This window comes from Balaenoptera borealis (genome assembly GCF_965194805.1).
Source record: "Balaenoptera borealis genome assembly, chromosome: 14".
In the NCBI taxonomy this organism is placed as follows: Eukaryota; Metazoa; Chordata; class Mammalia; order Artiodactyla; family Balaenopteridae; genus Balaenoptera; species Balaenoptera borealis.
The window spans coordinates 28,660,900-28,676,933 of record NC_138875.1 but is presented as its reverse complement, the minus strand read 5'-3'; the positions used below and the strand labels follow the sequence as shown (position 1 = coordinate 28,676,933).

At 44.6% G+C, this 16,034-nt stretch overlaps 1 protein-coding gene across 6 annotated transcripts in view; it reads left to right on the top strand.

The window, feature by feature from the left end:
• Positions 1-16,034, top strand: part of SETBP1 (SET binding protein 1) — a 383,472-nt gene that overhangs the window by 180,606 nt on the left and 186,832 nt on the right. For all 6 annotated transcript variants that reach the window (XM_082355670.1, XM_082355669.1, XM_082355668.1 and 3 more), the window contains one exon: positions 15,761-15,814. In XM_082355670.1, the coding sequence (XP_082211796.1) occupies positions 15,761-15,814 (54 nt within the window). The remainder of the gene's footprint in view (positions 1-15,760; positions 15,815-16,034) is intronic.

Below are 16,034 nucleotides of genomic sequence, written 5' to 3'. Positions count from 1 at the left end.
AGCACCAAGACATCCATGCTAATGACTTTTGATTACAAATGGATTAAACGGGACAGCAGCTGCACAGGGCTGCTTTGATTCAGGCCTGCTCAGTAATGAGATGCACAGGCACAGGCTGGGAGGCTGCAACCGGGAGCCCTGCCCAGCCCCCAGCCCACCTCCTTCAAGGGCACCTCTGGGCAGGGGGCACTGCTTTGAGACCCAAAGGAAATCGAGGCAGCTCACACAGACCCTGCCCTCAGCTAGCGTCTGGGGTGCCCTCAGCCTCTTCGAGGTGTCCCCATAGCTGCATTGCATGCTGTGCCCTTGGCCAGTCGTTCAGCCGTGCTCTCTACTGTGGCTGCAGGAAAGGCGGCCTGTTCCCTCCATGTGCCCGTGAGACGAGGTGTGGAGCTGCGGGTCAAATAGCAGCTGCCCTTCCGAGATGAATGCCAAGTCCAACTCAGGAGCAGCCAGCTCCACAAGGGATCCAGTGGGTCCTCCCCTCTCCTGACGATGGTCATTTGGCTTATTTGGGACAGTAGAAATAATAATATCCTCAGTAATATCCTTTGTTTGTATAACAGGTATGAAGGACGTTCATGACCCCCATCCCAAAAATATCTTCCCAAATATTCTGGGAAATATTTTCCCCAAAATCCTGTGAGCTAAGCAGGATTTTTGGATCTCTTTCAGAAATAAGGAAGCTGAAGTTCAGACAGTAAAAAGGCTTTTCTCAGGTGCTTGTGTGTACCCTTTCTGGATTGTTGGGGGCCAGCCCAAGCTCCGTCATTCTACCATGTAATCATCTACCAGCTCCTCTTTCCCCTTATTGGAGAATGTCCTGAGCAGATCTAGTTTCTGATGATGGCCCCATGGAAGCAGTGACTGCCTGCATGTGTCTATTTTTGTATACAGATTGAACCACTCTGGGGTTGGGATGGTGGGTATGAGCAGCTGCCTTGGCTAAATTGCAAGGCTCCAGGGAGGGAGGGGAGATAAGAGGGATTCGGCACTGAAGCCAAGAGTTCTCGGGGCTGTTAGATGCACTAATAAATTTGACCTTGGGACATTTAATGTGTGGCCAAAAGAGTTTGAAAGAACATTGGGGAATCCCCTGCTTCTAATAAACGATTCCACAGAAAAGCCAGCATTTCCAACCACCTCCTGCCCACCCCTCACCCTCAGCCCAGGAAGGCAAGTTGCCACCCTTCTGCTGAGGTGGCCATTTAAAACCTAGCCGCAGCAGAGCCATGGCCAGAGCCCCTTCACGTTGCCCACAGCCCTCCCACATGAAAAGATTTCAGAGGTCATGGGCTTGAGGGCAGACAAGGGAGAGGAAGGCGTTCAAGGCTCACTGCCAGCCATCCCATCTGTCCATGGGGTACAACATGCCCTCCCCACCATCCTATTTCAGTGGTGCAAGTCGAGCCTCACCGCACCCCTGAAGGGTCTGAGGAAGAGGGGGGCAACTGACCGCCTAGCCTCCTTAACGGGCATGTATATCATCATCCAAATATCTCTATGAGGTAGCAGCGTTACCCACCTTTTATGGTTAAGAAAACAGAGGCTGAAGATTAAGCTGCTAGGAAGTATATGAACCTGACTGTCTGACAGTCCAGCATGGACCTCATCTGCGTTCCCACTTCACAGATGAATAAAATGAGCTGATGATAAGTGAGTGGAACAAGGTCACAGTGCTGGCTAATGACAGGATTTGGTTAGAATTTAGGAGCCCTAACCTCAGTCTAGCTTTCTTTTCACATTAGGGATTGTAGGGCCCTTCCAATTTGCAGATCGTTTTTCTGCTCGAGGCCTTTGGAAGATGATTCTCCGTCTCCGAGGTGCCTTTCCCACAGCTCTCAGCTTGGCCATGTCTGCTCATCCTTCAGGGCTCAGCTGAACTGTTGCTTCCTCAGGAAAGCCTTCCTTGACCAGCCCCAAATTCTAAATCAGGTCTCTCTCTGTTAACTCTCTGTCATACCCATACTTTTTTTTTTTTTTTGACTTTATCGCAACTCTAAATTACATTTATTTCTATTATTCAAAATAATTCTGTCTCCCTGATTAGACTCTTGGGTTTCATGAGGGCAGGGACTATATCCTATTTGTTCATTGATGTATCCTCAGAATGCAGGGTACTTGGCATTCCCATTGGCTGAATAAGACAAAGTTGAAATTTAGACCTGAGTGGACCCAGCAGATGAGAAGGGGCATGAGTCTACAGGTCCGAAAAAACTCACACCCAACACATTCAACCAGGATAGAGAAGAAACAGGGCCAGGTTCAGCACTGTCTTAGTCTTTTTAGCTGCTGTAACAAACTACTGTAAACTAGGTGTCTTATAAATAAAAATTTATTTCTTACAGTTCTAGAGGCTAAGAAGTCCAAGATCAAGGTGCCAGCTGACTTGTTGTCTGGTGAGGACATGCTTCCTGGTTCTTCTCACTGTGTCCTCATGTGGAGGAAGGGGCTAGAGAGCTCCCTGGGAGTCTCTTTATAAGAGCACTAGTCCCATTCATGAGGGCTCCATCCTTGAGCCCTCGTAAGGGCTAATCCCCTCCCAAAGGCCCTGCCTCCAAATACCATCATGTTGGGGTCAGGATTTAACATATGAATTTTGGGGGCAAACAATCATTCAGTCTACAGCAAGCAGATTCACCACATTTATCTGGGATTTCCTCAGGTTCATCTTGAGTCCCTAATAATGCAGATTTCTCACGATGGCTTACGTGCTGGGTAAATCCCACATACCTTTCAAGTCTCCTTGCCTAGGACATCCTCAGCTACCTTGAGTTCTAACCAGGGCAGGCTGTGCATTAGCCCACACGGCCCCTGTGTGTATATGTTCTGCACCGAGGCTCTCAGTTCTCAGCCACACCTGATGCTCATGGGTTGTGAACATGCCTACACCACCACCCACCCTGATCTTCCCAAATTTTTAGAAATGATAACTCCATTCTCTCAGCTTCTTAGGCAAAAACCTTGGCATCATCCTTCATTCCTATCTCTCCCTGTCACTCCACAGCCAATCCATCAGCAAATACTGTGGGCTGTTCCCTACATAGCAGCCGGGGAACCTTTAACAGTGTAACTCAAATCGCGTCCTGTGTCCTCTTCTTTAAAGACTTCCCATGTCCTTTAGTGTGATGTGCTATGCCCTAGACCTCCAGACTAATACCTGATGGCTCTATGTGGCACGGCCTTGCTCGGCTCACATCTCCAGCCACCATCCCCTTGCTCACTCTGCCCCAGTGACACCAGTCTCCTTGCTGTTTCACCACCATGTTGAGCACATGTCCACGTCAGTAACTTTGCACATTGTGTTCTCTCTGTTTGGATTGTTCTATTCCAAATGTCACACAGCTCACTTCCATACTTCTGTCTACTGAGATAGTCTCTTGTTAGACAGGCCTTCCCTGACTGGCTTATTTAAAGCAGTACGTCCCCAACTTTGCCCCTTTCTTCTGCTTTATTTTTCTTATCTTTTATTACAATTCACAGGTTATATCATTATTTTTATTGTTATCATTTTACTTTATTGTCTTTCATTGAAAGCAGGTACTTATTTTTTACTCTTATATCCCAGTTCTTAGAAAAATATATATTTATTGAATGAACTTATTTCATGAATATCAGCATCCTTCACATTTACTCCATTCAAAAGCTTGGCTTACTTCATCCACAGATTTGTACAGAGAACATGTTAATTTCTGAGCTTGTTGGGATGTCGCATTTCATACAAGTCTCCTGATCTAAGTTCCAGCCCAGTTGTCAGTGGTCTTCAGCAGATAGTCTCGTGGGCACTATGGTGTGCTAGAGCCAGCTCATGGTGGCAGGAGGCAACAGGGCACATCTATTTCCAACTGTGCAATCAGCACCTTCAGGTTGGTAGCTTGAAGCAGTGAGAATATTTACACTGTGGAAATTGGCAAATGCCTTGCATCAGGGCTTTTTTTTTCCCCCAGAGAGTCAGTTATTAAAGATAGGTCAGGACAAGACTTGTTAGTAACAGTTAGTCCTCCCACTGGCACAGTGTGCTCAGATCTGAGAGCCACATTTTGAGGGAGGCATTTGTAAGTTAGGCGGTGATGACACCAGGAACCATATCCAGGGAAGAAGAGTTGAAAGCCCTTAGGATATGCCACCTGGGGACGTATGGATATGATGATACCTGTCATCAAATGTATCAGGGATGGCCACTGGCAGGAGGGCTAAGCATACTATAGTGTGGGCACATGGGCAGGACCAGAGAATGTATGGGAGAGGATGCGTCTGAAATCCTTGGGGTTTGGTGTCTGGCTCTAACTTGAGATTTGTTGCCTGGAGTGGGCTGGTTAGTTTTCTCACCTGTAAAATGAGGTTCACGTTATCTATTTAACAGGAAGATCTTGACAGTAAAAGCAAAGCAGTTAGTTCCTTTTACTCAAAACTAGGGGGATGAGTTTCAGTGAGGCATATTTCAACTGAATAAAGGTAGAATTTGCTAAAGACTAAAATAGTGAGTGGCACTTCCTCAGAAGTGTTCAAGCTGGATGTCCATCTGTCAGAGAAGTTGGAGAAGGGGATTCCTGCATTGGAGCGGGGCTGGTCTGGATAATCTCCCCCTAGGATCCCTTCTACACTAAGACTTCTAAAGCCAAATACATCCCTAGGCAAGTCACTGACCAATTTTTTTTTGCCTCATTTCCTCCATCTGTCAAACAAGCAGGATAGTTTCTGTCCCTTCATGTCTTTCATTGTTGTTGAGATGATTAAGTGAGATCATCATTTGAAACGTTTTTAAATCTAAGAGTAAAGGTATTTTGTCAATCTCATACTTCACCATTCTTTTTATAATAAAACCACTTTACACCTTGGAATAGGGCAACATTCCCTGTGATGTGACTATGAAGAGTGCCTGCTGTATTGCACTCAACAGATAATAGAGGGTAAATAATTCAAAGACAGCCCTATTGTCAAATTATTTTTAATATTATGTGGAAATAAGCTTGTGTGTCTTGGAATTAGGATGCTTGTTAATATCCCATGAGGTCAAGGAAAGCCTTAGGGTGAATGGAGAGATTAGGCCACTGCTGTTGACAGGTGCCTTACATTTAGATATGGCAAAGGTAAGTGGCTGGACACAGCTAGATACGGCTTCCCTACCCTCTTTTTCATCTTCTGTCTCAGAGTGAAGCTTGCTTCATATAACTCACAGTGTAGCAATGGATCCTCTGCCCTCCAAATTATGGACCACTCACCTCTATTCTTAACTACAGTTCCTTAGATCTGGGATTTTGTTTATCAAAGGACCTGGGGATTCCAATTTTTCTTGCCCGGTTAGGAATGAAGCACAGCAAATAGCCATAATGGGAATAGTTGCAGTGTGATTATAGTGTTACTGATTGATAGTGGATACTTTCCTAAAACCAGGTTTAAGTAGTAAGGGATGTGGAGAGAAACAAGAGGCCACTTATTCTCTGAAACACCAGTAAGAGATGGAGAGCATAGATTCTCTTAAACATACACTTAGGCCTCACCAGCTTCTCTGTTCTGCCAAGGGCCCTGCCTCTCCTTACACGCTACCACTCTACCATTTTTCCTTTGATAACTCACCCCCAAGTATCTTTAGTAATAGACAATTTGTGTGAAGCCTAATAATGCTTTGGGTGAGTGACAGGGCCATCCATAGCCTTTTCCAGAATTCACAGCCTGTCATACCATGAGGTGATCTTACAGAGTTTCTCATGTCAGAGGCGGGGAATACCAAGGGCCAGGCAGAGACATGGCTTGCCCAAGGTCACCAAATAATTTGCCAAATGTAGCTGCAAAAGTGAACATCATCAGTCCGTGTGGTGGGCCTTTGTGATATAAATAAAGGGCTTGGGCGTATGATTACTAAAGGGGTCTCAGACTAAGTTAGCAACTACTTCCTGTCCTGCTGATGTAGCGTCTGTGTGTTACACACATTTTGCTCAGTCTCAGTGGGTAGCATATAGAGAGGCTTCCCCCCGCTGAGCTAGCTGGAAATTCTGGGCAGTTTTTGTCCAAAACTGGGTGGACTGTGAGTCAGGCACACACATGATTTCAGGGAGAACCAGTTAAAGAATATCTTATTAGGAGAAGAGATCCAGGGAGACATAATCCATATACGATGGATTTTGATGAAAAGAAAGCCTCTGTTTTCCAGATACCTCTTTGAGATGATCTTCTTGTTCTTGAGAGTAAAATCATACAAAACCATTTTTAGCAAACTGTAGTCTCAGCAGGGCTATGTGAAACAGGTACATACACACCGCAGCAAAGAAGAGCTACTGGTGAACCAGCTGCTTCCAGAAGTCCTGTATAGAATACAAGAGGGACATATTTTTAACAAAGTACAAGGATATCTGTATTTCAGAGAACCATGCCTCCTTCAAAGTTGTTATGCTAGGAATCTAAAGCTTAGTATACTGGGGAACAGCTTTAGAAAGATGTGGCAGACTCTGTAGAGTATCTTTAATGGTGAAGAATCATTCTGGAAATAACCAGATGTCTCGATCCTCAAAGAGCTCCTGTCCTAGGGAATGGCAGGACCAAGTAAGTACACAGCACGTACAGCGGCTGTAACATTGTACAGTCTTACAAGGTAAGAGCAGGACCATTTGTGAAAGAGATTGCACATTAATTGTGCAAACAGTTTTCAAGTAGAAGCTCAAAGAGATTTTCATTTCAACCAATAGCAAAGCATATAAACAAACAAGTTCCACTTGGTTAATTAAAATAAATAAGCAAATAACCTGATTTACTTCTTTAAAAATACGTAGTAATCTTTCTAATGAAAACCATAAGCAGAAGTATTTGGTAAACAAAGACCGTCTTTTAAATTTTAGTTTTGTGAAGGTTATTTCTTGAAAATGAGAGGAAGAACTCGGGTTTCACTTCTCTATCTTTGTTGAATATGGTTGTCTGTCTTCCCTAAAGATCTTACCTCCTGTTGTCCAGTTCCTTGATCTGTCAAGTGCCAGACTGTCCTTAACAACTTGTGCTCCTTTTAGTTCTCTTGCTATGCTGGATTTGAAGATGACATAAAAGCACATTTCTTGCCTGTAGTAACAGAGATGGCTTTTTCTATATTATTAAAAGCGCCCACTTATATGGTCATAATGATATCACTCTTCCTTGGGATGCAACTATCCTCTTCCCATCATTGGTTGCCCTTTTTTATAAATGCCCACCTCATTGTGTCTTAGCGTGTGTCTCTAAAAGGCAGAGATCTTTTCTAGGTGGAATGAGGTTACCCACGACAGCATTTAGATTATTGGCAGTGCCACATGTATGGAGTAGTTAAGAATGAACATAGGCTTTGGTTTCAGATGGAATTGAGCATGTTCTCTGGATCTGTCAATTACTCTCTTGTGACTTTGAATAAGCTACTTAATGTAGCTAAGTTTCTGCTTTCTCATTTATAAAATGGGTGTAATCATAGTACTGCCTTATGAGGTTCTCCAGAAGAATTAATAATAGGAGCTGATCCCTGGAAAGCATTTAGTAGTTTACAGGGATTCCCAGCATCTGTGATGGTGCCTGGAACTTGGCACACCCTTATTAGCTAGAAGAAAAAATGAAAGGAGGAAGGAAGGAAGGAAAGCAGGAAGGGAGGCAGAGGAGGTAAACTTGATTAGGGAGAGAATAGCCACCTGATGATTAGCGCACAGCGTACAGTGCAGACTCTAGTGAGTCCTTGGTCAGCCAGGGTTCAGGAATGAAGCTTCTTTGAAAAAAGTCAACTTGAGTTCAGAGAAATGTGAGGAGAAGATCAAGATGTTACTTAGATCCCTACACTGTGAGCCTGCCTGGGGCTGATGGGAAGTGGGAAGCCTGGATCCTACCTGCACGGTGGGTCATCTAGGGCCTGGCTGGCAGTGGTTCCAATGTCCCTGTGCCAGGGATGACTCCCTGACAGAGTAGGGAGGGAGAAAGCACCACTCCATTTAGGGATTCCTGAGGGGGTCATGGGTGCCTTAGAGGACTGGACTTGTCAGGATTTGGAGCTATGTTCAAATTCCAGTTCTGCCACTTTTTGCCGCTATAACCCTGGACAAATTAGTTAACGGATTCGAGCCTTAGTTTGCTCAACTGTGAACTGGTGAAAATAATACTAACCTGCATTAATAATGTGAAGATTAAGAGGAATAATAGAGTTAAAGCATCTACCTGGTACAATAACAGGCAAAAGTACGTCCTGAAAAATCAATTATTTTTTTATATTATAATTGCCAAGAGTTCAGGGTAGGCTTTCAAAGGAGGAGATCCTTCCACTTTACCTGAGGCTTTACAAAAGCTGTGGCTACCTTCAGCTATAAGGCGAGCTATCACTGGGTGCAGCTTGACTTTATCCCTTTTTGATATTCACCTGTAATTGTGATTAATTGCTCTAGATTTGGCCCGAGGGACCCAGATTCTCAGCCAAATTGGCTACACTGAGCTGAGGAGCCAAGCTTTTGACTCCAGTGCTCAGATACTCTCTGAAGCAAGCACCTTCTGACTTTTCCATTCTCTGCTGCTGAGTGAGCCCAGGGGTGTAAATCAATTTCCTTGGATTTGCCAAGGGGATGCATTAGAAAGCTTTAATACTAGTCTTGGAGCCAAGCAAGCAGATCATCTGGTCAGTTCTAAGCAGAAATTCAGTACATGATGAGAAGGCAGAGATGAGGATGGATTCTCCCCAGTATCCAGCTTTTCTTGGCGTATGTTCAGTGTGGGAACCTCCTTTACTGGCCTTTTACTGACTTTGGGAACAGCCCACAGATGCTTCCAATGGAATGTGAATTTTGCATTTTGTTCGAAGGAAAGAACCTACAGCCCAGATTCTGCTCCTGAGAAGCAACACATCTCTAGCTCCTTTCTTTCCTGGTAAGTTAGCTATGCTTTCTTAAGTGTATAGTTTGCTGAATTTCAGATGAAAAGAATAGACATCACTGCTTGCAGAAAATGGAAAGAAAAGGAGAGAAAGCATTTTCCCGATGAATAACTCATGGCAAGTATTAAAAGCTGTGTTCTTAAAAATGAGGTCTGTTCATGCATCCATTCCAATCCTAGTAAGAGATGACTGTCTTAGCATCTTTAGAGAGGTGAGCTGGTTAATTCTCTTCCCCCAGGTATATTCTGTTAGCACTGGGAGTGGCTTCTTCACCTATGTAGGGGCCTTCTCTTTTAAGATAAGCATTTTCCAATTTTATTTTTTATAAAGTTTTAAATCAAATAGATCTTAAATGGAAGTCCAATATAAAATGCCAGTAAGAGGTGTGCTGTTCTGGCTAAAGTGGGATGGGCTCCTTAGAGCACAGTTTGAACACCACTCTTCTATATGTTTCCTATGCATGGTTCATTTTGAAACATCAGAGGCATCATATAGGACCTGATAAAACCTCTATTAATATACATTCCAAAAATAGTCGGGCTCATGGAGTATTATGATGTAGTGAAAGGGAACACGCATCCACCAAACCAGGGTCCTGTGCCTCCCTACCACCTACAAATGGTGTAACCTCAGAAACGACTTAAGCTGCTTGAGCTACTTTTTACCAAAATGCATAATAAATGAGGATATGAACATTCATGTCACCAGTTTATACGAGGTTTACCTCTGTAAACTTCCCACCCAACACCACACAAGATGCCCTCCATCCATGAAATCCAGTTTCCTTTGTCTGCAGAACAAGACATTTACAAAGAATTTTACTGGGAAGTTCAAAAAGTGCAGGGTGAACTTCTGTAGGTTCACCAGCTTCAAATAACATAAAACAAGACTTCTTGTCTCAGTGAGTTCTAGATTAGGGCATTCAGAGGCCTCTTCTTTCATTAAGCTCGATACGTATAGCTCTAATCTGCAAGAAGGGTTAAATACATTCTCACCCAGAAGTTGAAATAGCTGTGTCTTGGACAACAACCAAATATACATACCACTCTAAGAACATAGGTTATATGTGTGATCTTGCAAGATCACACATGGAGTCTTTAAAGAAAATGTATAAGCTCTTTTGGCTACATGTCTAGGGGAATTTGTTACAAATCTCACCTATAAATATTAGAACCCCATTATTTAAAAGATAATACAAGAAAAATATAAGCAATCAAGACCAGGCTTGCTTAGAGTTATATTCAATTATTATTAGCCATCCTTGTTGCTCTTTGGAAGAGAACCTAAAACTAAGACTGGAGGTATCAGTGGTTTCAGGTTTAACCTTTAAAATTCCATGAAAGTGAGGGGATTTAGCAAAAGGACACTCAGCCCAGCTAGGATGGCCACTTCGAGTGTGTAACTTACTTCTTAGGCTGGGAGGAAACTGGCTGCCTGGCCCCTGCGTCAGCCACCCTAAATGCTTTGGCGGTTAGAACTAATGCTTTCCAAATTGTAAGGTTGTTTACCTTTAGCTTGGATGTGGATGTGACTGCAGCCTCCCTGGGATGGTGACCCCGTGTAGCAGCCTGAGTGACCACTCTCTAAATTCCTGTTTGCACACCAATAATGGAGACACACTACAAGACTATCTCATTGCCCTCCCATCTGTTCTTCTGATTAGAAATTCCTCCAGAGAATGTAGACAACCTCTCAGAAGTGTTTTGTGGGGAAAAGTTCCAGGAAAAAAGAGAGAGAGGAGACTAGATAGAGTCTGTTCCATCTCTTTTATCCCTGAGGTAAGAGAGACACACACGGGTACTGGAACTGTGGGGCCAGAGGGAACACAGAATTCATTTTATAGATGGTAAAACAAGACCTGAATAGGGGAAGTGACCCCAAAACAGATCCCACAGTGAGTGGAGGCAGACCCAGGGCCAAGGCATGAGTTTTCTCCCTCTGAGTCTGACTTTTGTACAGCAGTGTTCCAGTCATCATCCTGTGAGGAATAGCAACCTGTCGGTTCCATTTTACCTCCCTCAATTCAATTTCCACATTTCCTTCTGTGTTCCTGGAACTCTATTGCAGGCTCACTCATGGTTGGTGGTTCCAGAGCCTGTTGCTTGGTAGAAACCAAGCTTTCTTTCTTAGTTTTTTTTTCCTTTTCTCTGTCTTAACCCCTGCCACTCTCCCCTCCCGATTTGAATCTCCCAGTCCCCAGGTGTTAGGTCATCTAAAACTTTCTTTGGGTTGCCTGCATATGGTTGGCTTTGTTGTTTCTGCTTTTTCACTGGGTAAGCCACTTACTCTTTCTGGGCCTCAGTTTCTAGTTGGTTTCTAACAACCCCAATCACACACATAATTGGGTGTTTATCTCCCTTGCTGGGATGCTGCCTTCCACACAGACTGTCCCCAACTGTTTTGTCATTTGAGGGATTGGGGTGGGATGTGGTTCATGTTCCATCCTGTGGCCAAAGTAAGAAGCAAGTGACACTTCACAAAATAAAGAGGGGGGAAAAAATCCATTTCCTACAAAATAGAAAAGGGAAAGGAGAACAGACTGAAAAGAGGACAGGTGAGGTAAAAAGCGTATTTGATGAAAGGATGGTGTCTTTAAGGGAAATTTGAAATAGGGTCGTTTGTTTTCCCCAAAGCCGTCTTTGCTCTGTTTTCTTTATCTGTGTACCTGCCTACCACTGCCTCCACCCATCCACCCATCCGTCCATCTCACATGTTGTCATCTACTTTTCTGGCCCACGGGGAGGGAATATTTGAGAAGAGCAAATAACCTAGAGGATCCCTATCACAGCCGGGCTTCAGTGTGTCCAGCTGCATGTCTACAAGGCTGGGATCCTTTCAGCCAGATGTCCAGCATAAGCCCCCCCCCCCCACTCCCCATTTTATGTCAGGGACTCCCTTCCCGGATGCAGTGTGTCCGTTTGATGAGGGGCCAGAAGAGGGGAAGTGATACTCCTGGGGCTGGAGGACACGGAGGAAAATGGAGCAGCTTCCTCCCCTCTTTTGAAGGAAGCTCTGGAAGCTGTAGAATTTAGCAGGTGAAAAAGAAGCTATTTGAGGGGCAGTCTGAGGCCCAGGGGGGTCCCAGGATGCTGCAGCTGGCTGCAGCTGTGCTGGGGGTGACTTACGGTGGTGTGGGAAGCAAAGGGAGAATCCCGTTCAGGAAGCTGGGTGTGAGAGGAATGCCAGCAGAATGCCTCTGCTTGTGAAGCTGAACGTATTTCTCTCACCCGAGGGTCCCACAGCTTCCTGCATCTTCCCCCTGCTCCCCAGCCTGCCCTTTGGGCTTGGAGAGACCAAGAAAAAAAATTGAACTTGCGCCGAGAGAGAAACTGCAGCTCCTCAAAAATGGAAAGCAGGGTCATCATCATAATATTCTGAATGTGGACTGTTCCAGAGAGCAGGGAGACGTGTCAGGAATGAGAATGGTTTGAGACAGGGCCCCAGGATGCTGCCCAACTCCACCAGGGAGATGAAAGAATTTTCTCCTTCCTTTGCCTTTTAAATGTAATTCTGTCTGCCCTTCTCCCCCACACCCACCCAACCCTTTTACTGGGAGCAGTGCAGACATTTAGCCATCCTGGGAAAAGGCAGGATCCTTTTCATTAACTGCAACCTGACTGCAGTCCCCAGAGCCACGGCGGAATGCATTTCCTCCCTCTTCGCTTCCCTGTCCTGGATCCCTCCCCACACAGCTAGGATGGTCTGAGCAGTGAACTCTTTTTTCTGTGGGACAGAATGAGGAAGGGGTCTGGTCAGGGGGTGGGGGGTGGGGACAGTTTGGACAGGGTCTGGATCAGTGCTTTTTAGGGCAGTGATTTGTGGAAGCACATTCTCATCTCTTCTCTGCCATGCCTCAGCCTCCCCTGCTGATTAATTCATTCAGATATTTGAATGCTATTTCATGCAGGAAATGCTCTAGGTGTTGAGCATTCTAGGTGTCTTTTCCTCTTGTCAACTTGAAGGATGTCATAAGCTGTCTCTCACACTTCTCAGTAATTTAGTCATTCTAGTCCTCACCTCTAGTTTGACAATATTCCCCACTTTTCTTGTAAGTCATTTGACCAACAGGTACTTGATGACTAATTGTTTGTCCAGATTCTTCTTAACACTTTGAGAAATGCAGAAGTTATGTAAGATTTTTATAAACCATGGTCTTGTTGGGCATGGGCTTGTTAGGCGAAAAAAGGAAAATACAAAGTATATACAAAAGAGAAGTTTAAATAATTAAGACCTAAATTGCGGGAATTCCCTGGCGATCCAGTGGTTAGGACTTCGTGCTTCCACTGCAGGGGGCACGGGTTCGATCCCTGGTCGGGGAACTAAGATCCCGCATGATGCAAGGCACACCACCACCTCTCCCCCGCAAAAAAAAAAAAAAAAAAGAACTAAATTGCATGCATCTTTCTTCTGCTTAAGAGAAGGGAAAGAGGATGTAAGATGTAAGTTTTCCAGGGAGGATGGGATAGATCCTAACTTTGTTGAGCAGGGGACACAAGGAATAATAACCAAAAAGTCTGTATCTTTATTTCCATTCAAAGTGGATATGGTCATTTCTCAATCCCAAACCACTAACGTGAGGGAATAGCGCATATGCTAAGATGCCATGAACACCCTTGTGGTTTATTTTCTGTTGCAGCATCTCAGAACTGGGAAGAACTAGATATTTGGGTCTTACTTCTGCTGTCTGCCTGGTGAACTTCGTGAAAGCGCAGTAGAAGAGTCCCTGCCAGCTGGACTTCCAGGGCCTGGAGAGTTTGAGACCTGAGTCCTATACGCTAACACATGTCTGTGGCCCTGTTCTTGCAGAGATCACTCCCATGCCCATACATCACCCCAGCCTGTCTGTCCCTCCTCCCCAGCTCCATCCCAACCTGCGCTTGAATCAGAGGCCCTAGGCCATATTGACAAGTCCTGAAAAGTGGATTGTTGTTACCAATTAAATAAAATAGTATCTGAAAGGAAGGGTTAGTTAAGGGTCATTCATAGGGACACACATTTTATGTTCCTGCCTGTGGCTCATTTGACTAACAGTCTGGCACTCATGTTTTTTCCTATGTCATGTCTCCTCAACAAATTATCTCCAGTGTGCCTCCACCAGAGGCATCATGTTAAAGGAGAAAGAGGATAAGCTTTGGGATAATATACTGTTGGATTTAAATCCCAAATATGTGTTCTACCTGTGTGACTTAAAAAAGGTTTTCTAACCTCCATAAGTCTCAATTTTCCCATCCATAAAGTGGAGGTACTTTCTATTTCATGAGGGAGTTATGAAGATTAAAAAATAAAAATTCTATAAGGCAGCAACCACTGCGCTGGGCACCCAGGCGATCCTCGATGTGTCATGATTCCCTCCCTCCCTCCTTAATGCATGCCGCAGCTGGCAGAGAACAGACGCAAAGGGAGCTGTGCTGGGGTTGGTAAACCCCTTTTCCATGTCTTCTCCCCACTGCCGACCTGAAGCAGCTCCCCGCCTTGCCACCCGTCCATTTTCAAGGCTCAGTTCAAACTCCATCTTATTTCAGCAACCCTACCCTGAGCTTTCTTGCCTTATGTTGTTCACAGTTTGACACTAACACCCTACTACACTCTGCTCATACTGACACATGCGTGTCTTACCCTTGGACCAAATTGTATGTCCCTTGAAGGCAGAGATGCTGTATAATTATGTTCAGCCCCCAGTGTCTCGTCAGGTACCCTCATGGCTTGTTGCTTGGCTGTGTCTGCAGTCAGGGGCTGAGCTGGCTCTCTCTCGGGATGGTGTCACCTTTCCAGGCAAATGCCACTTGGGGAATCCTGCCTGCAGGCCTGGGTGTGGGGAGAGAGGTACATTCTCTACCTCCTTCCTGCTCCATCCCAGAGTTTACACACTTTGTGCGTCATTTTTGGCAAAGTCATTGAGAGAAGCTAGGGAGCCCAGGTGAGCTTTTCTGAGGGCTGGAGGCACTACAGCCCAGCGTGACTTCCTCTCTTTCTTGAACCAAACAAAATATTGTTACAGCAAATATGAAATCTTTCCTAGTTTTCACAAACGCTCTCCAGTCCTAACAAAGCTAGCGGTCACACTCCTTGAATCAAAATAAGCATCTGCCTTTTATTCTCTTTATCCCACTTTCCCAGCATTTTTGAGCAACAATAAAGAACGTGATTATTTTATTAATTTATTTTATGATTCCATTGGGTGCTTTCTGGAGAGCATGCAAAATATTAAAACCTTAACTTTACCCTTTAATATTGATTAAACACAGAGATACAGAAAATACATAACCTGACTCTCATCTAACATTGTGCATAATAGTTGGAGGCATAAGCTATGAATACCTCAATAACATATAAAATCAAAGGCAATGTACGATAAAGGGAAACTGAGTCATGTGCAGCTGGGGAGAGTAAAGGGTCATTTTCACTGGTCTGAGTTTAAAAAAAGAAGAAGAAGAAGAAGAAGCAACAGCCCTCCCAGAAGAGATGAGCCTTTAACTGTCTCTTTTACTTGTCGTATCACAGAATAATTTGATAGTAGAAAAGAAGTCAGGGACCTTCTCCCTAAGGAAGTGTATGGATTCACACGTAATTTGTACTTAAAATCTCAGGGGGTCTGTGGACTTGCTGGAGTCCATCCATAGTTCATGATCCCTAACTTAAGACTCTGAAGAATTAGTGGCACCTAGAAAGAAGGTATGAGAGGGCAACAGGGATAGTCAGAGATAGAGTAGACACAAGGTGAGAAGGCCATTCATTCCAGGCTCCTATCCCAGAAGCACCGCGTTTGCCTTCTGTGATTCTGCTGCTTTAGCTCCAGATCTGGGCTCTGGTGAGTCCATTGCCGATCAGTTGTTCTGGGGACACTGTATGCAAAGTGTAAGAAGTATCACTAAGGAAGACTACTTTGTTCTTTTCCAGCTCCTCACAGCCAGTGACCTTGCAGCCAGCGACCTCAAAGGATTTCAGCCACAGGTAAGTTCCACTGATCCTTTTATGAATTGTGAGCAAACGAAGTTGGCACCAGGGCACAAACCCCCCACCTTGGATTTCCAGCTTCTCTGACTTAAGGAACCAACCTTGACAATGACTTGGTAGTTTGTCCTCTCCCTCTGGCTCCTCCCACCTCATCATGAGCAAAACAACCTCTTTCTGCATCTTTAATATTTTATAGTACGCAAGACTGTAGACCAAG